This window comes from Trachypithecus francoisi, unplaced genomic scaffold (genome assembly GCF_009764315.1).
Source record: "Trachypithecus francoisi isolate TF-2019V2 unplaced genomic scaffold, Tfra_2.0 Lachesis_group0, whole genome shotgun sequence".
In the NCBI taxonomy this organism is placed as follows: Eukaryota; Metazoa; Chordata; class Mammalia; order Primates; family Cercopithecidae; genus Trachypithecus; species Trachypithecus francoisi.
In genome coordinates, this window is record NW_022681453.1 from 19,714,791 (window position 1) to 19,736,592 (window position 21,802).

A 21,802-nucleotide genomic window follows, 5' to 3' on the forward strand; every position below is an offset into this window, starting at 1 on the left:
AATGTACAAGGGTTCTGATTTTTGTACCTCCTTGCCAACATTCACCATTTTCTCTTTTTAAAAAAATTATAACCATTCTAGTTGGTGTGATGTGATGTTTAATTGTGGGCTTGATTTTGCATTTCCCTAATAATTAATTTTGCTGACTTAGGTGCATGGTCTCCATTTGAATACCGTCTTTCGACAAATGTATATTCAAGTCCCTTGCAATAATTTTAATTGGGTGGTTGTTGTCTTTTTGTTGTTTTAATAAATATTTATCTGATGAATGAATACACGATTCACAAGTCCATCCAGATCTTAGATCTGTGACTTAAGCACAGTTGAAATCCTACTGCCTAGAAACAACTATCCCACCATCCCTGAATGATTCTCTCAGCCAGGCACCCTAGATCCCTCATACCCAGTAGGCATGTTGTTCACAGCCTCAGTCTCTCTGTGTTATCGTTTCTCTCTGGCAGTGTTCCCGTGTGTGAGTGTGTCTGTGTGCACAGCATGGTGGGGCAGGGTCTATTGTTGCCCCTCCACTTCATGGGTGCATGCTGCTCTCTTTCTCTGTAGGGTTTTACCTGTCTCTGTCTCTGTCCACCTCTTGTAATGTTGTCTTTCACTCCGTCTCTTCCACTCCTCAGTATCTTTCCCTGTTGGCTTCTGCTTCCCTCTGTCTACTCTCTGCTGATGTCATGTCTCCTTCCATCTCTTGGACTCACTGGATTTTCTAGATCTGTAAATGACTGGTAAAGATGATTATTTCACCAGCCAGTCCTCAATCAATTTGCTTTTCTAAATCATGATGACCCTTTGTCTCCAATAGCCCCACAACCATGGGATGGAGAAGCCTTAGAGAAGGTACCAACGTGGTTACTCCTGCATGATGGAGGCATGACTCACTCAGGCTCATCAACCCAGGATGTGCAAGTGCTTAGAGGAATATCAGAACACTTGATGCATATGGTCACTTAATGCATATGATTGGTTCAGGGCTGAGCACGAGACCCAAACCAGGCCAATAAGCCTCAGCTTTTGTGCTGTCTTGGAACCACTGGGTTTGCTAACTATAGGGATTATGTAAGCAGAGCTGCTGGGGGCACCACACAGAAAAAGCTTGCTGAGAATGAAGCCAACCGAGGAAAGTACAGTCAAGGGATGGAAAGGGAGGAGCTAAGCCTAGCCATGCCTGAAGCTTGCCTAGCTGTCCTACTGGAAATTTTAATTTTGTGAGTCAAGACACCCCCATTTTCACTCAGGTCAGTTTGCCAGGTCAGATATCTAAAGAGTAAGACATTTCATTGGATTAATAAACAAAGAGGGCTTAATATTATATGAGCAACTTCAGGAAGTGGTTTTCAAACACTGGTTTTTCAATCAGAAACTTGACAGAAGGTGTGCCTAGGGAGTTCTTGACAGTAAACGTGGAATTGCCTCTCAACTAATACACACAGAAGACCAGAACATTCCTGTAATGCAGAAAACTACAATGAAAGGGAATCTTCTGTGGATAAATCAGCTCATACCTAGAATCAGAATGGCCAGAGGGTAAATCAAAGGTGGATTGGTCACAGCTTTGACCTATAGGTCACAGCCCAGATTACTGGGCCTTACCTAGCACTTCTGATTCAGTGAATCAGGATCCCAGGATATGTGTTTCTAACAAGACTCCTGGCGATGCTGTGGCTGCTGCTCTGGGGCCTCCCACCCTAAGAACCACTGGGGCGGAGCCTAGATATATCAGGATGAAGGTGGCTGTGAGCGACAGCACAACCAAAGAAACAGTGGTTTCAATAAATGAGATTTTTTTCTCTTTCCCATGTAAGTCCAGTATAGATGATCCAGACCTGATATGGCACTCCACAGGGTGAGGAATCCTGGACCCTCTAATGTGTTATTCTGCTATGTTTTGCCTCCATTTCCGAGGTCATTATTGATTCAAAAATGATTGTTTCAAACTCAATAATTACATTCACAATCCAGCCAGCAACAAGGAAGGAAGAGCAAAAGCAAAGTGCACTCCTTATCCCTGACATTGCACATGCCACTTTGCCCACAGCTCAGAAGAACATAAAAAAAGATCTGAACAAAGGAGAGACATAGTATATTTATTGATAGAATTTCTTAACATTGTAATATTGTCACTTGTCTCCACGGTAATCTATGAAACTCACATTCCAATACAATAAAATTAGGGTCAATTCTAATCAAAATCTCATCATGACTTACAGGAACTTGACAAACTAATGCAAAAAAAAAAAAAGTATTGCAGAATTAATTTCCACAGTTCATTAAATCAATTTTGAAAACAGAATAAAAAAGTGTTCACCACTTTGGGAGGCCAAGACGGGTGGATCACGAGGTCAGGAGATCAAGACCATCCTGGCTAACATGGTGAAACCTCGTCTCTACTAAAAAATACAAAAAACTAGCCGGGCGAGGTGGCGGCACCTGTAGTCCCAGCTACTCGGGAGGCTGAGGCAGGAGAATGGCGGGAACCCGGGAGGCGGAGCTTGCAGTGAGCTGCTGAGATCCGGCCACTGCACTCCAGCCCAGGCGACAGAGCAAGACTCTGTCTCAAAAAAAAAAAAAAAAAAACCACACACAAGCCAGGCACAGTGACTGATGCCTGTAATCCCAGCACTTTGGGAAGCCAAGATCGGCGAATCACTAGAGGTCAGGAGTTTGAGACCACCAGCCTGACCAACATGGCGAAAATCCATCTCAACTAAAAATACAACAAACTAGCTGGGTGTGGTGGCGGGTGCCTGTAATCCCAGCTACTCAGGAGGCTGAGGCAGGAGGATCACTGGAGCTCAGGAGGCGGAAGTTGCAGTGAGCCAAGATCACACCACTGCACTCCAGCCTGGGTGACAGAGCAAGACTGTCTCAAACACACGCACACACACACACACACACACCCCACTAACAGCTATCATTAGTATTCTTAGACCCATAAGAGATAACAACAAATCAATAAAACAAGCATAGTGTGCTATAAAAAAAGAATATTCAGAGGATGGGAATGACTCTTTAAAAGATATCAAAAACTACCGGAAAGTAGATCAAAAAGTTTAAGATGGCAAACGTAAATGGACAAGCCTCTTAAAGCCCAGTCCAGAACTTGCATACTGTCATTCTACATTTTTCTATTGACGAAAGCAGGTCATATAGTCAAACTCAAAGCCAGGAAGACATATTCCATCACCTTACAGGGAGAAACTGACACAAAAAGATGGAATATAGTGTAGAAAATATTAGAAACTTCGAGGATCAATCTATGATTTGACTAATAGGATTTCTAAACATAGAAAACTAAAAAAATTGAGGGGTAGAAATTATCAAAAAAAAAAAACAGCAAATACAACAAAGTTTCCCAGTAAATGACATGAATTTTTAATTTACAAGGCGAAACCAGTGCCCAACACAATGAATGGTTAGAAAAACCAAAACACATCTCTAGGTATATCATCTTGTAGTTTCAGAACATCAGGGAAAAAGGAGATCCTAAAAGCTTCCAGAAAGAAAAAAAAAATAGGTCACAGTCCAGAGTGATAAAAGACATTGTATTAGTCAATTCTTGCACCGCTATAAAGAAACACCTTTAAAAATAAAAGGAAAAATAAAGAAATAACTGAGACTGGGCAATTTATAAAGAAAAGAGATCTAATTGTCTCACAGTTCTGCAGGCTGTCCAGAAAGCATAGTGACTTCTGAGGAGGCACTGGGAAACTTACAAACATTGCAGACAGTGAAGGGGAAGCAGGCACATCTTACATAAGCAGGAGGAAGAGACAGAGAGGGAGAGGTGCCACACTTAAACAACCAGATCTCACAATAGCTCACTCACTCACTACTGCCATGACAACACCAAAGGGGAGGGTGTTATACCTTGAGAAACCACCCCCATGATCCAATTACCTCCCACCAGGCCCCCCCTCCAACATTGGGGATTACAATTCAACACGAGATTTGGGCAAGGGCACAGATCCAAACCTCTAACAGAAAGTGTAACAAATTCCTCAATATCCTGAGAGAAAAATAATTTTCAAGCCTGGCAACATGGTGAAACTCCATCTCTACAAAAAAATTAGCCAGGCACAGTGGCAAGTGCCTGTAGTCCCAGCTACTCCAGAGGCCAAGGTGGGAAAATTGGCTGAGTTCACTGAGCCTGGGAGGTCACAACCAGTGAGCTGTGATTGTGCACCTACACTCCAGCCTGGGTAGCAGGGAGAGATCCTCCTTCAGAAAAGCTAAAGAAAAGAAGAAAAAAAAAAGGAACAAAAAATAATTTTCTGTCTAAAATGTCATACCCTCTTTTCCCTAGATGCTTGCACAATTGCATATGTTCTAACTCCTATTATGAATTCCTTATCCCATAGCATCCAGAGTGGTTCTGCATCCCCAGTAAAACTGTGCCTGCAACATGTCGGATCCGTAAGTGGGAGAGTCCTCACAGGGAAGAGGGGAAAGAAATTCCTAGGATTCTGGGGAGAGGGTACCCCAGAAGTGACCAGGCAGCAGGCTTGAAGAGCAGCTACCCAGATTACAGAGTGGTGCAGGGGTCCATGAAAAAAGCAGAGTTGACGGATTATCCGAGTTTTGATGAAAAGTTGGGGATAAATTAGTACAAACCATGGCAATCAAGAGCTCCAGGAAAAACAGACAGGAAATGCATGAAAGGCTATGTCATAGCAATATGCCATGTTGCTAAGTCATGGACAGGATACATAATCACAATGATGGAAGTACTGAATACTTACTGAACAAAAAACTGTGATGCTATAATCATAATGAGAGGAGAGAAGAAGGATGGGAACAGGTAAATCTTCGCTTCATGAAAAGTAGTCAAGAGGTAATATCTACAAGAGAAAATAAAGAATTTTCAATATAGCATGTTATTGAGGTAAATCATAGGAGAAATATACAGAAGAGTTAAAAATAGTTGTCTCAGCAATGGGAGATTCTTTTGGGAGAGAATAAGGCAGGAAATGCATACTGTCCTTTTTTATTAATTATATTTTTTATAATTAATTTATAATTATTTATAATTTTTATAAATGCTAGATTATAATTATTCATAATTTTTATAATTAATTTATAATTGTACATTTTTTTAAACAAGGTACATGAAGTTCTTTTTTGTTGTTTTGGTTTTGGTTTTTAACTTTTATTTTAGGGTCAGGGGTACATGTGCAGGTTTGTTATATAGATAAACTTGTGTCACAGGGGTTTGTTGTACAGATTATTTCATCACCAGGTACTAAACCTAGTACTCAATAGTTACTTTTCTGCTCCTCTCCCTCCTCCCACCCTCCACCCTCAAGTGGTCCCCAGTGTCTGTTGTTTCCCTTTGTGTCCATGAGTTCTCATTATTTAGCTCCCACTTCTAAGTGAGAATATGTGGTACTTGGTTTTCTGTTCCTGCATTGGTTTATTAAGCCACTATGCATTCTGGACAGCCTGCAGAACCATGAGACAACTAAACCTCTTTTCTTTATAAATTACCCAATCTCGGGTATTTTTTCTTTTTTTTTTTTTAAAGGTATTTCTTTATAGCAGTGCAAGAACCAACCAATACAATGTCTTCTATCACTCTGATTCCTTTGTTTGTGCGATGTGACCTACTCTTTTTTTTTTTTTCTGGAAACTTTTAGGATGTTCTTTTTCCCTGATGTTCTAAAGCTACAAGATGACTTCCAATACCATGTTGAATAGGAGTGGTGAGAGAGGCCATCCTTGTCTTGTGCCGGTTTTTAAGGGAAATGCTTTCAGCTTTTGTCTGTTCAGTATGATGTTGGCTGTGGGTTTGTCATACATGGCTCTTATTATTTTGAGGTATGTCCCTTCAGTACCTAGTTTATTGAGAGTTTGTAACATGAAGAGATGTTGAATTTCATCAAAGCTTTTCCTGCATTTATTAAGATAATCATGTGGTTTTCATCTGTAATTCTGTTTATGTGAATAATTACATTTTATTGATTTGCATATGCTGAACCAACCTTGCATTCCAGGGATGAAGCCTACTTGATCATGGTGGATTAGCTTTTTGATGGACTGCTGGATTTGGTTTTCAAGTACTTTGTTGAGGATTTTTGCATCACTGTTTGTCAAGGATATCGACCTAAAGTTTTGGTGTTGCCAGGTTTTGGTATCAGGATGATGCTGGCCTCATAGAACGAGCTGGGAAGGGGTCTTTCCTTCTCCATTTTTTGGAATAGTTTCAGTAGGAATGGCACCAGCTTTTCTTTGTTCATCTGATAGAATTCAGCTGTAGATCCTTCTTGTCCTGTGCTTTATTTGGTTGGTAAGCTATTTACTACTAATTCAATTTCAGAGCTCATTATTAGTTTGTTATCAATTTGGGAATCAATTTCTTCCTGCTTCAGTCTTGGGAGGGTGTATATGTCCAGGAATTTATTCATCTCTTCTAGGTTTTCTAGCTTATGTGCATAGAGATGTTCATAGTCTCTGATGGTTATTTTTATTTCTTTGGGGTCAGCAGTACATAACATCCCCTTTGTCATTTCTAATTGTAAATTTCTTATAAAAAATCTACATTAAATGTTAAAACACTTTAATGTAAAAAGTAGACCAGAGTCTAATAGAAAAATCTATGATGCTGGATGGAAAAGCACTTTATTAGAAAACTACAAAAGCAGAATTGTAAAGGGGCAATGGATTCAAGCATATCAAAAATTAAAGATAACTGTGGAAGGAAAGGCAACCATGAAAAAAGTTAATAGGCAGATGACAATCTGAGAAATGATACTTCCACAATTTTTCCTCAACAGAGAGTTGCCCAAGGAAGTCAACAGGAGAGCCAGGTATTTGCTCTTTATCCATCAATTTTGAGCCTGGAAAAGGCACCCTGGCCCCTGGTCATAGTTGCCTTTGTGACATCATGGCCATCTCTTTCTCCACCTATCCTGCCCCTGCCAAGGTCAGGGAACAACAACCAGAGGGAGATGATCACCTGAACCACTGCTCCAAACCATGGGCAGTAAATGCTGTGTAAGACTCAGGCACACACACTCCCCCACAGGTGGGGAGTTGTCCCATGGCCCAGGAAAGCACCAGGCCACTTCTTAGGACCCAGGCAAAGAATGGGGAACTGGACCTGTGGGGACTTTGCAGTCAGGCTGGTCCTCACCCATGCTCCCCCACACCCACATTCTGATTGCAGAAAGGTGGTCCAGATGAAGATGCAGTAGAAAGACAGAGGCAGCGGAAGGTAGGTGGGGCCCAGGAGGGTGAGAGAATTGCAGATCATTGACTCTTTGACCCCAGAGTTCTTAGAATGGAGCTCCATCTCTGGTCCCACAGGGGTTGGCTCAGCATTGCCCTCTTATCCCCTCAAGCCCTCCCTCTCCTGGGTGAACTGAGTAAGGTATGAAGATAGACGGTAAAAGGGGAGGAAGCTTCATGTGCACAGCCATGATAGATGGGGCTCAGCACAAGAAGTGGAAAGGCCCAGCAGAATGAGGGACTGAGACATGGTAGTGGAAGTCCACAAAAGTGAGGTGAGGGGAGACCCCGAAGGGCTGCAAGACATTAGGAGGCAGCATCGTAGCTGGGGTTTGGGCCAAGACACAGGCCATAAATGCAGAGGTTCATGGATTCTTATAAGAATCCTTCAGTTCCTCACACCCTGGTCTTCCAGTCAGGTCTTCTGGACCAGAAAGTGTCTCCCCTAGTCCCATGAACCCAAGAAGTCCACAGATCAAGCATATCCCAATTTCATAGATGAGGGCACTGGGACTCTGAGGGTGTCCAGAGCCATGGACAGGACAAAAGTAGAGGACAAAGCCCACCCAGGACTCCTGGGTCCTCAAAACCGGCAGGGAGAGGGGCTGATTCTTTAGAGAACCACCTGTGCTTGATGGTGATAAATTCACTGGGAGTCCTCTGCTTTGCTTGGCCAGTTGCTTCTTGCACAACTGCATCACAGAAAAAGGGTGAAGGCGGCTGGGAAGATCCAGGCCTGGTGGCGTGGGGTCCTGGTGCGCAGGACCCTGCTGGTCGCTGCCCTCAGGGCCTGGATGATTCAGTGCTGGTGGAGGACACTGGTGCAGAGACGGATCCATCAACGGCAGCAGGCCCTGCTGAGGGTCTATGTCATCCAGGAGCAGGCAGTGGTCAAGCTCCAGTCCTGCATCCGCATGTGGCAGTGCCGGCAATGTTACCGCCAAATGTGCAATTCTCTCCGCTTGTTCCAGGTCCCAGAGAGCAGCCTTGCCTTCCAGACTGATAGCTTTTTACAGGTCCAATATGCAATCCCTTCAAAGCAGCCAGAGTTCCACATTGAAATCCTATCAATCTGAAAGGCCTGGGGCGTGAACAGGCTCCACTGCCCCAAATAAATATCTGACCAGGTTGTGTGAGTCTCAGTGATTCCCCTTACCACAGGGACCCCTGGGATTCATGTCCCACTCTTTCTCTCCTTCTCTACCTGAGGAAAGACTTCAGTGCAAGTACTTCCTCTTTCCCCTCTCCCGGCCCCAGCAGGGCCTATGGCTCCTGTGAGGACTGATGGTGGCCATATGCTGCTGCCTTTACATGCAAATTAGAAATTGCACCCCAAGGCTGTCCTCGTATTCAGAGCCAGATGTCCCACTCCACAACCCTGGCATCATTCCTGTCTCCTGAGCTTGGAATCAGAAGGGTATGGGCTTCACCTTCCTGAAGAATCTGGGCACCCTCTTGGAAGACAGTTGTGTCTGAGGCCATGCTCTTTCATTCAACCATCAGAAGCCAACTGGGGCTTGCACAGGTTAGGTTTCTATTTGCCAAGTCCCTAACAGAAGTCAGGCCATCAGGCCCTTGGAACACTCCTTGGAGCAGTGTTGTCCAGGGAAAGCACAGGAGGCTGTCCTTAGTGACAACTGGGTACAAGGTTTGTGAGCCTCATGCTAACTTGGAGGTTGATGGACAGGAATGCCCCTTTTGGAAGCAGCTGATACCACAGTCTTAAGGCATCTGAGCTCTGACTCCCTCCTGCCTCCTCAGCACCTGCTTCCCCAGGACCCTGAACACAAACAAGGCTCCCACTGCCATCACCACCTCCCTGTGTGTGGCACCATAACCAGGGACTTTGGCATGGACTGTGATGCTCCCAAACCCCCTGTTTTTCACCTCCAGTGATTTTGACTTCCTTCCGATCTCAGTCACCCATCTTAGATCATTGTCTCCCAAACTGCCCGTGGAGAAGGATCACTTCTTAAAAATGTCCAATTCATCACAGACCAGTTCATATGTAAAACATTAAAAATGAATTATGAGAAAAATATATGGAAAAGTCATAGAGAACAAAAGCCTTATTTTTATTTATTAGAACACATAATATTGGATTTCAATTTGCTATAATAGTTTCTCCATGCTTATCCTCAATCTCTGTGCTGATCTCATTGGTAACGAACAGCTCATATGCTGGTTCTGGTCCACAGACCACACTCTGGGTAGCATTGCCCTAGTCCTTGTCATCATTCATCAGTGACTACAGCAACAGCATTCATTTCAACCACCCTGGTCTCTGATTTTTTTTGTTGTTGCCTTCTGTCCTCTAGGGCAACAACTTGTGCTTGTGATTAGCATCTGAAGTGTGAGGCAGTCTTGTGGGACTGAGCCCCCCCAAGCTATGGGATCTGATGCTATCTCTACATAGATATTGTCAGAACTGAATTGAGGTAGGGGACATTAAGCTGTTGTCCATTGAAGAATCTGTCAAAGAATTGCTTCATGGGGAGAAATCCCCACACACTTCTTGGTGACCAGAGGTGAAGTACTGTGCTGAGTATAGTTGGATGTATGATAGGATAAACTAAGTTTTTTTTTTCTATATCTTTAGAATAGCCAAAAAAGTAGACCAACCCAAATGGGTGAATGGTTAGACAACCTGTGGTATATGCGTATCACAGACTACTCTTCAGCTGTAAAAAGTGTTGACCTGAAAGGAAGAGGATGAGGCACAAAATATAATTTAAAGAGTTTACTTGAGCCAAAGTTAAGACAGCTGCCTGGAAGACTCAGATGCAGGTAACCTTGGATATGAGCTCAATTTGGGCTTTGTTTCAATCAGGTTTTTAAAGGCAAAGAGAATATAGTTGGATCTTACCTTTTGATTTAGTCTGACAGTATCATTTTAGACCATTAGTATTAAATGTAACTATTGATGTGATTATATTTACACCTGTCATTTTATTATTTGTTTCAAATATAAGTCTTATGCCCATTTTGTTTCTTTCTTCTTTAACCATCTTTTTTTGTGTAAAATAATATTAGCATGCCATTTAAATTTCTGTTAATTTTTAAACTATTTTTAAATTGTTTTCTTAGTGATTGCTCAAGGTGTTGCAATGTTCATTTTAACTTATTCCAATTAGTTAATGTCCACATTAATTTAATTCTGGTTAGATATAGTGAATTTGCTCCAATATAGTTTCACTTTCTCTCCCAATTTTTGTGCTACTATTGTCATATATACTACCCTTATATATGTTATGAACCCCAAAATAGTGTTTTAATTATTTCTTTATACAGTCTTATGTCATCTCAATAAATGAAAAGGAGAAAAGAAAAATACATATTTTATCAGCATTTTATAGTTACTGAAATATTTACTATTTACAATGTACTTCATTTCTTTCTGCAGATTTGAATCATCTTCTGGTGTCATTTCCTTTCAGGCTGAAGGACTTGCTTTAGATTTCTTGTAAGACAGATCAACTAGCAATGAATTATCTCTGTCTTTGTCTTTATTTTGCTTTCATTTTTGAAAGACAGGTAAACCAGATATGGAATTCTGGGTCATAAGGGCTCCTCCCAGCCCCCAACATTTTAGAGTTGCTGTTCAATTGTCTTCTGGTTCCATTGTTTCTCATTAAAAGTCAGCCAACTTCGTATTGTGGTGTCCCTATATGTAATGTGTTCTTTTTCTAGCTGTTTTTAAGATTTTCTCTTTTTCTCTGATTTTTGGCAGTTTTAAAATTATGTGCCTGAATGTAGATTTCTTTGTATTTCTCTTATTTGGGGTTTGTGGACATTCTTTTTCTTTTTTCTTTTCTTTTCTTTCTTTCTTTTTTTTTTTTTTTTTTAATTGAGACAGGATCTTGCTCTGTCACCCAGGCTGGAGTGCAGCGGCATGATCACAGCTCACTGCATCCTCGACCTCCTGGGCTCAAGCAATCCTCCCACCTCAGCCTCCCAAGTAACTGAGACCACGAGTGCTTGCCATCATGCCCAGCTAATTTTAAAAAATTTTTTGTAGAGATGGGGGTCTCACCCAGGCTAGTCTCAAACTCCTGGGCTCAAGTGATCCTCCCATCTCAGCCTCCTGAAGTGTTAGGATTACAGGCACCAGTGGGATTCCCCATCTGAAGTCCCTGAGCACACTTATAATGGCTGCTTTAAAGTCCTTATCTGCTTATGGCTGGGTGCAGTGGCTCACACCTGTAATCCCAGCACTTTGGGAGGCCGAGGTGGGCAGATCACGAGGTCAGGAGATTGAGACCATCCTGGTTAACATGGTGAAACCCCGTCTCTACTAAAAATACAAAAAAATTAGCCAGGCGTGGTGGCGGGTGCCTGTAGTCCCAGCTACTCGGGAGGCTGAGGCAGGAGGATGGCATGAACCCAGGAGGCGGAGCTTGCAGTGAGCCGAGATCGCCACTGCACGCCAGCCTGGGCAACAAAGTGAGACTCCCTCTCAAAAAAAAAAAAAGGCTTAAAGAAGCAGTGGGCATGCTACAGTAAATATATAAAGCCAGAAAACCCACCAGTTGACTATATCCTGTGGAAAACCCAAAGGACATTTTGTTTTCTGAATCAATAAAAAATGTGCTAGTGAGAAAAGCACCAGCATCAATTTTAAAAAGCTTACTCTGGGCTAGGCACAGTGGCTCACGCCCACAAACCCAGCACTTTAGGAGCCTGAGGCAGGCAGATCACTTGAGGCCTAGATTTTGAGGCCAGCCTGGATAACATGGTGAAACTCCATCTCTACTAAAAATACAAAAATTAGCCAAGCACGGTGGCACTCACCTGTAATCTCAGCTACTCAGGGCACTGAGACACAAGAATCAACTGAACCGAGGAGGCAGAGGTTGCAGTGAGCCAAGATCACACTACTGCACTCCAGCCTGGGCAACAGAGAGAGACTCTGTCTAAACAAAAAAACAAAAAACAAAACAAGCAAAAAAACCCCACAACAATGTGTTTCCCTATCGTCAGGAATTCTGGAAGAAATAAAAAGGAGAGAAAAGCTCAATGTTGTATCTCCTTGGTAGGCAAGGGCTACTGGTAAGAGATGCTTCTATACAACTGGGGTCAGTGAAAGCAATGCAGATAATAGGATCCTAAATTGATAGAGGCAGGAGCATACATCTATCATAAACCAGAAGGGTACAATTAATGTGAAGAATGGCAAAGGTGGGGTAGCAGTCACAGGTCTTGACTCACAGAGAGATCTGGAGATGGATGTGATAAATCTAGGTGCAAAGCAGATAGGCAGCCAACAAGAGTATGCTCAACATATACAACCAGAAGAAATCAAAGACAGATTGTCAGGAGGCTGAAGTTCACCATCCCAATAGAGTCACAAGCATTTATCTGGTTTCTGTATCTGAACCAGTTTAAACATTTTAAAGATTATGCTTATTGATCAAAGGAGAGCCTGGGACCTCAGAAGGAAGGACTCTGCAACACAGTAACAAGTGTGCATGGTAATGATTTACCTAGTTTTTCTGTATATATTATGTGACCATATACTAGCAAAAGGAGAAAGGGCACTGAGTCTGAGTTGACATTGATACCTGGGGATCCAAGGCATCATCAAGGGCCCCCATGTTAGAGTAGGGTCATATGGAAACCAGGTAATAAATGGAGAGCTCATGAGAAACCACTGAGTCCATGAACCCACCCAGTGGCTAGTTCCCAAGATCCCAATGTACATTTGGGATGAACATACTTGTTAGTAGACACAACACCCGCTTTGGTTCCATGACATAAGAGGTAAAAGGTATCTTAGTGAGAAAGGCCAAGTGGAAGCCTCTGAAACTCTCCGCTTTCCTGGCTAAGAAAGTAAATCAAAACTAAAATTACATTCCAGGAGGAATGACTGAGATTACTGCGATGAAGTGGTGGTCCCCATTAAATGTTATTTCACCAAACTGGCCTCAGCCAAAACTAGGTAGATCCTGTAGGATGACAGTGGACCAGATTCAATAAACTAGTAGCCCCAATTATTCCTAATATACCAGATGATGTATATTGTCTAGAGCAGTTTAACATTGCCTCAGTACATATGTTATTCAGCCATTGATCTGGCAAGTGCATTCCTTCCTAGCCCTATCAGAAAGTTCAATTTTATTTGTAATAGCCAACCGTATACCTTTTACTATCTTGCCCTAGAGCAATGTTAATTCTTCTGCCCACTATTATAATATACTGCAATATAATATTCCACAGAACATCACACTGATCTACTATATTGTTGACATTGTGCCAAGCAGACTAGATGAGCAGGAAGTGGCGACTACATTGCAGGACTTGGTCATGTGCACTCCAGAGAAGACAAATAAACTCTATGAGCATTGAGACTTTCACTACCTTAATAAAAAAGCAAGTAGTTGGAGACATACTGGGGCATTCCTTCCAAAATAAAGGACAGATTATTATATTTCACACCTCCCATCATGAAGAACGAAACAGAACATCTAGTATGACTCTGGCTTCTAGAAGCAGTATGTTTCACTTCTGGGAATACAGTTCTGACCTGACTATATTCCAGGTGGCATAAATGGCTGTCAGTTTTGAATCAGACTCAGCAGGAAATGTTTTGCAGCAGGTCTGGGTCATGGTGTAAGTAGCTCTGCCACTTGGGTCGTATGAACTGGTAGGTCTTAGAATATACTTCTAATGGTGGTGGGAAAAGGTGCCATGTAAAGTTAATAGCAAACTTCATTGCTTGAATCATAGCACAGGTTCCTAGGATTCTGGAGCAATTCTATGCCACCTACAATAAATTATACACCTTTTGTCAAATAGCTCCCTGTGTGACACTGGGCTATGATAGAGATGATGTACCCAACCATGGAACTCCAAGTGATCATGTAACCAGAAATGTCCATCATAATCTAGTTTTTGTCATATCCACAGGGTGAGTGAGTCCAGCATCAATCCATCATAAGACAGAAGTGGGATGTTCCTGACTGAACATGAACAGAGCTGGGGGAAACAAGAAAGCTGCGTTAGCAGGTAGCCCAGAGCTCCGTGTCATCTACCACCATTCTGTCAGTGCTCCTCCCTTAGCTTACACCTGCGTGTGCATGGGGATTCTCTTATGATCAGATATTGGGAGAGGAAAATATTGATGTTGGTTCCTGGATAGGTTGACTCAATATGTGGGTACAAGGCAAAACTGGCCTGACACTGTAGTATGGTCTCACTCAAGGCTGGTCTTAAAAGATGGAAGTGAGGCCGGGCACGGTGGCTCAAGCCTGTAATCCCAGCACTTTGGGAGGCCGAGACGGGCGGATCACGAGGTCAGGAGATCGAGACCATCCTGGCTAACACGGTGAAACCCCGTCTCTACTAAAAATACAAAAAAAAAACTAGCCGGGCGAGGTGGCGGGCGCCTGTAGTCCCAGCTACTCCGGAGGCTGAGACAGGAGAATGGCGTAAACCCGGGAGGCGGAGCTTGCAGTGAGCTGAGATCCGGCCACTGCACTCCAGCCTGGGTGGCAGAGCAAGACTCCGTCTCAAAAAAAAAAAAAAAAAAAAAGATGGAAGTGAGGAGAAGTCCTCCTAAAGAAGAGAAGTTAGGGCAGTGGACTTTATCATCAGTTTGTGGGGAACTGAAGTTAAAATATATTCAGATTCATTGACAGTGGTAAATGGTTTAGTCCCTCAGTCAGGGACCTAGAAGGTAAAAGATTGGAAGATTAGGACATTGAGCTCTGTAGTAGAGGCCTGTGAATGAGCCTATGGGAATGTGAGCAAAGTGTAAAGATCTTTGAAAGACATGTTAACACCTGCCAGGGAGTATCCATCATGGAAGAGGCACCAGGCCATTCACAAAACTGAAAGCTTGGCTTAATAGGCAGGAATCAGCCATGCTTATCTCCGCTGTGCCTTTTAACTTGTTTTCCATTACCATCTGCCTCTGGATTCCTCAGATCCAGTTGTTTTTTCCTAGGGCTTTGACCGGAAGCTTGGGATTGAGTTTGGGACAAAAATGTATCTCAGGAGTGTTGCATAGACTCCTTATCACAAGCCAAATGCTAAGGTGCAACTGTGGAACTGAGTCCTTCTCCAACAAGGGAGAGAAAAGGATGTCTTGTGACATGCCCAGATAACTGGAGACTAAAGTTATGTTTTCTAGAATTTGGGTGCATGGAGCTTGGCTTTGGTTAGCTCCCTTGGTCTTACTTTCCCAAAAAGGAAACCTCTGAGTGATGGGCATCCTATTTATTCCCATCACCTGGCAGGATTTGCAGGATAATCCTCAAAACTAGAATATTGATCCAGATTTTTACATTACCCATCCCCTTCTTCTTTCTGAACTGCAGCTGGAGATTGCTGGTTGGTTCACAGGAAAAAACAGGATTAGTCTACAATGTGAGTGAAAACTTAAAAACATTTAGTAAGTTTATAATTTAATGACAAATGTATGATAAGTTTTGGAACATAATTTCTCCTTCTCCAGTTCTCATTTTTGTTAAGAAACAAGTGATCATAGGACTGAGTGGTTTGCAAAATAGACTTTAGTTTTATATGTAGCCTTATTATTTGCATAAAGTGCAGCAAGAATAACTATTTCTACATAGGCCTTTTGGATTGGCTTTGATAAAAGTCTGTTCCACAAGGAATCTCAGATAAAACCTTTTAAAGCCAAGCCCAGCCACCAGACATGGGTTTGTATCCTCAAATACCTGCAAGTTGGCTGATCCTCTCCTCTTAAGGTCCCAAGATAAGCTTGGAGCTCTGGGACCTGTTAGAAAGTGACATTCTTTTTTCTTTTTTCTTTTTTTTTTTTTGAGATGGAGTCCTGCTCTGTCACCAGGCTGGAGTAGAGTGGCGCAATCTCACCTCACTGCAACCTTCACCTCCCAGGTTCAAGTGCTTCTCCTGCCTCAGCCTCCAGAGTAGCTGGGATTACAGGTGCATGCCACCATGCCTAGCTAATTTTTGTATTTTTAGTAGAGATGGGGTATCACCCTGTTGGCTAGGATGGTATCGATCTCTTGACCTCATAATCCACAGCCTCAACCTCCCAAAGTGCTGGGATTACAGGTGTGAGCAACTGAGCCCAGCCAGAAAGTGACATTCTTTACTGACCACAGGTCAGGAACCCTGTACAGGGACTGCGTAGATGAGGGTATGAAGCTGGTCTCCCCACTGGGCTTCTATTGACTCTGCAAATCAAGCTTGGCTCCTTAAAGGGAAGCATACCTTCCCTGTCAAATCCTTGGTAAAGTAACCATTTTTTTCCAATTGTGTCCTATTGCAAAAGAGAAATGGTTTCTTATTGCACTGATGCAAACAACTATATTACCATAAGTTAAGAATACTCACAGACAGTTTCCAAATTCTAGGGGAACCAGACAGAGAGAAACAAACATGCTCCAAATTTTGATTATAGGAATATACCTTGCTTAATTATTAAAGGCTGTAAATAGTTCAAAATACATTTCCTTGGCTCTGAGAAACAAAACAAGGATCAGCAATTTTCCAATCAAATGTCAAAAAGATTGCTTCAGCTTTCTGAGTTCGGTCCATTTAGTCAATTCTTGTTTTGCATGATATTTGTGAATATTTCAGCTCTTCCTAAGTCTTGTACTTTTTCTTTATCCCTATGTCACAATCTCCAAGGTTATCAGAAATCTGTATTGACAGCACCTGTCAGAGTCCTATAGCTTATTATAAACTATCTTTTGAAAAGGATTAAAACAAGACAACAACTGTCTGTGAATAACAAAATGTCCTGGGTAGTTACAGTTAGAAACACAATTGACAAAGAAGTTTGGTTTTCTCTGTGGTTTACAATAATTTAACAACCTTAATTATGATTGATGGCATATACTCAGACACAAGAATTTTAGAAATCCCATATAATGTTGGAACATATACTAGCATTCACCAAAATATAACCTAAAGAAGACTGAACATCATTTTGGCAATTCCATATACCTAAACATGTCAAATAATTCGTTTACCTCTTTTCTGGATGTTTCAGGGGCTCTCTGAACCATCCAAAAAGCCAGGTATCAGGAAAGACAATTTTGAAACTGAAGTTTGATTTTGGGAAGGCTATTAAATATGTTCAAAGTTTTAGTAAATAAATATAATAAATATAATGCATTAAAAGTTGTCAAAAAAACATGTTCACAGTTTGAAACACTTGATATTGGCCAGGGCCAGTGGCTCACAGCTGTAATCTCAGCACTTTGGGAGGTCGAGGTGGGTAGATCACGAGGTCAAGAGATCAAAACCATCCTGGCCAACGTGGTGAAACCTTGTCTCTACTAAAAACACAAAAATTAGCTGGGAATGGTGGCACGCGCCTGTAGTCCCAGTTATTCAGGAGGCTGAGGCAGGAGAATCACTTGAATCCAGTAGGTGGAGGTTGCAGTGAGCAAAGATTGTGCCACTGCACTCCAGCCTGGCAACAGAGCGAGACTCCATCAAAATAAATAAATAAATAAAAACTTGATATTTTGAAATAGAATTCCAGATTACCATAAACTATTTATTTTGCCAAAATGATGACTCCAAAATTTTAAAGAAGCAAAAACCTTTTACAACCCTTTACAAATTTTGCCAAAGAGCAGATTAGTGCCTTAAGAATACCTTGTTGTGCTTTTATTTCAATGCTCCACTTACAGAAAAACCATATAATACTCTTTTGAACTTAGCAAGTATGTTCACACAGAGAACTCCTTTGCAAGATTAATTTCCACAATCCTTCCACCACTTGTTTGAACTTTCAGCTTCATCTTATCTAATTTAAAACAATTCTTTAACCCTAGGCAAAAATTTACATTTCCAAGCCTTATTATAACCTTTTGCTGAAAAACACATTTTATTGTTCTTACACACCTTGCATGTAAATCTATTTCCAGTAGTCTCAATTACACATTAAAATGGTAACTCCTAGCAATTTTTACTTTTTTTTTTTTTTTTTTTTTTTGAGACCTAGTCTCGCTCTGGGGCCCAGGCTGGAGTGCAGTGGCCGGATCTCAGCTCACTGCAAGCTCTGCCTCCCGGGTTTACGCCATTCTCCTGCCTCAGCCTCCCGAGTAGCTGAGACTACAGGCGCCCGCCACATCGCCCGGCTAGTTTTTTGTATTTTTTAGTAGAGACGGGGTTTCACCATGTTAGCCAGGATGGTCTCGATCTCCTGACCTGGGGTAATCCGCCTGCTTCGGCCTCCCAAAGTGCTGGGATTACAGGCTTGAGCCATCATGCCTGGCCAATTTTTACCTTTAATGTAAAACCTGGTACGTTGTTTTAATTGTTTTAATTGTGTGCTAGGTGCAGACAAGGTTTGCCTTCTTAATTAAGGGTGTGGTTAGTTCCATATGTCCCCAGGCCTTACCAGTTGTGAAGCCAGCAAGTCAAATAGTTTTCAAAACCCAAAAAGCAGTTTATAACCTTAAAATATTTAGTAAGCCTTGCATCTGACCTGCATAATCTAGTTCACCTATTTACATTTTAATGACACCTGCATTTTACCAATAATATTTAAGGCTGTTTTTATTTCTCAAAGATTAAAGTCACATGAACTGAAAGGTACTACATATTTTATCTTCCCTTTAAAAAAAATTGGATCTGGCCGGGCGCAGTGGCTCAAGCCTGTAATCCCAGCACTTTGGGAGGCCGAGACGGACGGATCACGAGGTCAGGAGATCGAGACCATCCTGGCTAACACGGTGAAACCCCGTCTCTACTAAAAACTACAAAAAACTAGCCGGGCGAGGTGGCGGGTGCCTGTAGTCCCAGCTACTCGGGAGGCTGAGGCAGGAGAATGGTGTAAACCCGGGAGGCGGAGCTTGCAGTGAGCTGAGATCCAGCCACTGTACTCCAGCCTGGGCGACAGAGCGAGACTCCGTCTCAAAAAAAACAAAAACAAAAACAAAAAAAATTGGATCCAAGCATTTGTTTTTCTTTAGGCCAAATTAATTAGAGCTCTTTTTACAGCCATCACACACACACACACACACACACACACACACACACACACACACACGACAGGCAGGAGAAACAGTAGCTGGGTGGGGCCCTTTAAGAAACAGGGCCAGAAAGGAACTTATTCCTTAGGCAGGATTGCTAAACAAAGCCTTGCCCCCAGAGTTGCAAGCCATGTCCCCGGTATGTAAAACAAGATGGAAGCTTGCAGGGAAGTTTGCTATGAGCCATACAGACATGTAAAGCACACCAGACTGGCTACAGCTTAAGACCAGCCTAGCAAATCCTTTTTCACAATTAAAGCTTTACAGAGAATATAAACAGTGTTAGTTTCAGGGGCTGGCCTAGTAAAATGTCTTCTAAAAGGGGAGAAAAAAAAAATCTTCCTTAAAAGTTAACTGCTGATGGGGTGGAGAAAAGGAAAGAAAAAATGTTTTTTTTTTTTTGTTTTTTTTTTTTTTTGAGGCGGAGTCTCGCTCTGTTGCCCGGACTGGAGTGCAGTGGCCGGATCTCAGCTCACTGCAAGCTCCGCCTCCCGGGTTTACGCCATTCTCCTGCCTCAGCCTCCCGAGTAGCTGGGACTACAGGCGCCCGCCATCTCGCCCGGCTAGTTTTTGTATTTTTTTTTTTTTAGTAGAGACGGGGTTTCACCGTGTTAGCCAGGATGGTCTCGATCTCCTGACCTCGTGATCCGCCCGTCTCGGCCTCCCAAAGTGCTGGGATTACAGGCTTGAGCCACCACGCCCGGCCAGAAAAAATGTTTTAAAATGTCTGGAGAAGAACCTCTTATTCTTACGCAAGTCCACCAGGGAGACAAGCTTAATTGTTGTGGGTCAGAGCTGGCCTCCCTGGTCCACGGATGGAGAGACTCCATGGGCACGTGGCAGAATATGCCAGCCAGCTGCCTGGGGCACCTTGGGCCATATGCTCCAGCCCCAGCAGGGAGGGAAGGATGGATGGGAGCTGCTGCTTGCCGGTCTGTCCTGAAAAAGGGAGGAAAAGGTCATGGAGACCAAGGTCAATCTTACCAACCCCTGGGAGCAACAGGGGTGGAGGCATGGTTTCCCATAAGCTCAAAAGTCCATGGATGAAAAGGTGTAGAAATGACAGCGAGAGGATTGAGTCCCCATTTCACTCACCACTTCTCAAGCCCCCATGCTGCATGCCAAAAATGTTGCAGGACTTTTCCTTAGTTCAGCTAAAAATGGGGTCCTTATCACACAGCCACAAAAATTTAGGCTTGCTGATGATTTGAAGGGTGAGTGCGGCAGGGTTTTATTGGGTGAAAAGGGACAAAAGGGAAACAGGGGCCCTCCACAAAGCCAGAGTCCCTGCTGGTGGGCTTCCCGCCTCACAGTTTGAATCTCGGGTTCCACACAGGAAGAGGAAGAGCTAGGCTCCTCCTTGCTGTGGGCTCCACCTCAGTGCACACTCCTCCCAGTGTGCAGGTTGGTTGGAGGTTCTACCAGGGAGCCCTTCCCACCTGGCTGTCTCAGCCCTAACTAACAATGTTATAATTTTGTATGTCAGCAGTCATACATATGTAAAGAATTTAAGATGAAAATAGTTTATTATATTTGCCAAGATAGTTCCCATTTGGGATGCTCTTCCTTAATTTTAACGTTTCAGATTTCCCTTTGTCATCATTTCCCTTCTGCCTGAGTAACTTACTTTAGTATTTCTTTTAAAGCAGGTCTACTGGAGATGAATTCTTGTGATTTTTCCTTCACTGAGAATGTCTTTATTTTTCCTTCTTGATGAATGTTTTCAACAGATATAAAATTCTGGGTTGACAGTTGTTTTTACTTGGCACTTTAAAAATATTATTCCACTGTTTTATGGTACTCCAATGACATAAATATTACATCTTTGTGTATTGTACCATAAGTCTCCAAGGCTATGTTTCTTTTGCTTCTATTTGTCTTTCTCTGTGTTCTTCAGATTTAAGAATTTCTGTTGCTCTATCTTCAAGTTCACTCTTTCATTTGTCATCTCCATGATGCTATTGAGCCACTCTAGTGACTTTTTTATTTAATTACTGAATTTTTCAGTTCTAAAATTGTATTTTTATAAAATGCTTCTATTTCTTTGCCAAGAGCTCTATATTTCCATTTGTTTCAATATTATTCAGTCTTTCTTCTTGAAATATATCTGTAATAACCGCTGTGGAGTCTGTGTGATAATTTTAACATGTGGGTTGTCTTGGGGTTGACATCTTTTGATTGCCCTCTCCATTGGTAGTTGTTTATGTTTTTCTTATTCTTAGTAGGTTGAGTAATTTTGTATTGTATTCTGAACATTTTGAATACTATGTTGTAAGATACTGGGTCATCTTATAACCTTTTTCCTTGTTGGTTTGTTTGTTTTAGCAGGCAGTCAATCCAATGAGATACTGCTCATTTTTTTGTTGGCTGTAGTTCCAATGTTAATTATTTTTTCAAAGCTTTTGACATGCATTTCTAATCTATCCTGCATGTGTGCCACCCTTGGCTCAGTTTAGGATCTGGGCAGTGATATTCTCAAAGAAAAACTAAACTGGACACTAGTTAAAGTGATAAGGACAGATCTTAATCAGTAATAACTATTGCAATAAAGAACAGACTCCAACAAGAGTCGAACTCAACTTCTA

General features: G+C 42.3%; 1 protein-coding gene and 1 long non-coding RNA gene across 4 annotated transcripts in view; one reads left to right on the forward strand and one right to left on the reverse strand.

The window, feature by feature from the left end:
* The window catches only part of LOC117082473, a 7,586-nt gene extending 2,765 nt beyond the window's left edge, over positions 1-4,821 (reverse strand). Inside the window, exons 1-2 of the long non-coding RNA XR_004436626.1 lie at positions 4,752-4,821; positions 570-734 (exon numbers count right to left, since the gene is read on the reverse strand). This is a non-coding gene — a long non-coding RNA (uncharacterized LOC117082473). The remainder of the gene's footprint in view (positions 1-569; positions 735-4,751) is intronic.
* Positions 4,380-8,367, forward strand: IQCF3 (IQ motif containing F3). 3 transcript variants are annotated; one of them, XM_033209126.1, is made up of 7 exons: positions 4,380-4,843; positions 5,646-5,711; positions 6,134-6,295; positions 6,783-6,815; positions 6,932-7,002; positions 7,175-7,222; positions 7,914-8,367. In XM_033209126.1, exons 5-7 carry the CDS (start codon positions 6,985-6,987, stop codon positions 8,310-8,312), a joined length of 465 nt encoding a protein of 154 aa, XP_033065017.1. In that variant the 5' UTR covers positions 4,380-4,843; positions 5,646-5,711; positions 6,134-6,295; positions 6,783-6,815; positions 6,932-6,984; the 3' UTR covers positions 8,313-8,367. The 3 variants fall into 3 exon arrangements, with proteins under 3 accessions (XP_033065017.1, XP_033065024.1, XP_033065009.1); XM_033209133.1 differs by having other exon boundaries at positions 4,380-4,810; XM_033209118.1 differs by lacking the exons at positions 4,380-4,843; positions 5,646-5,711; positions 6,134-6,295; positions 6,783-6,815 and having other exon boundaries at positions 6,894-7,002.
* The last annotated feature ends 13,435 nt before the right edge of the window (positions 8,368-21,802 follow it).

Coding starts and splice junctions, on each gene's coding strand:
- IQCF3 (XM_033209126.1), top strand. Junction 7,223..7,913: donor AAAGACAGAGGCAGCGGAAG/GTAGGTGGGGCC, acceptor TTGCTTGGCCAG/TTGCTTCTTGCACAACTGCA.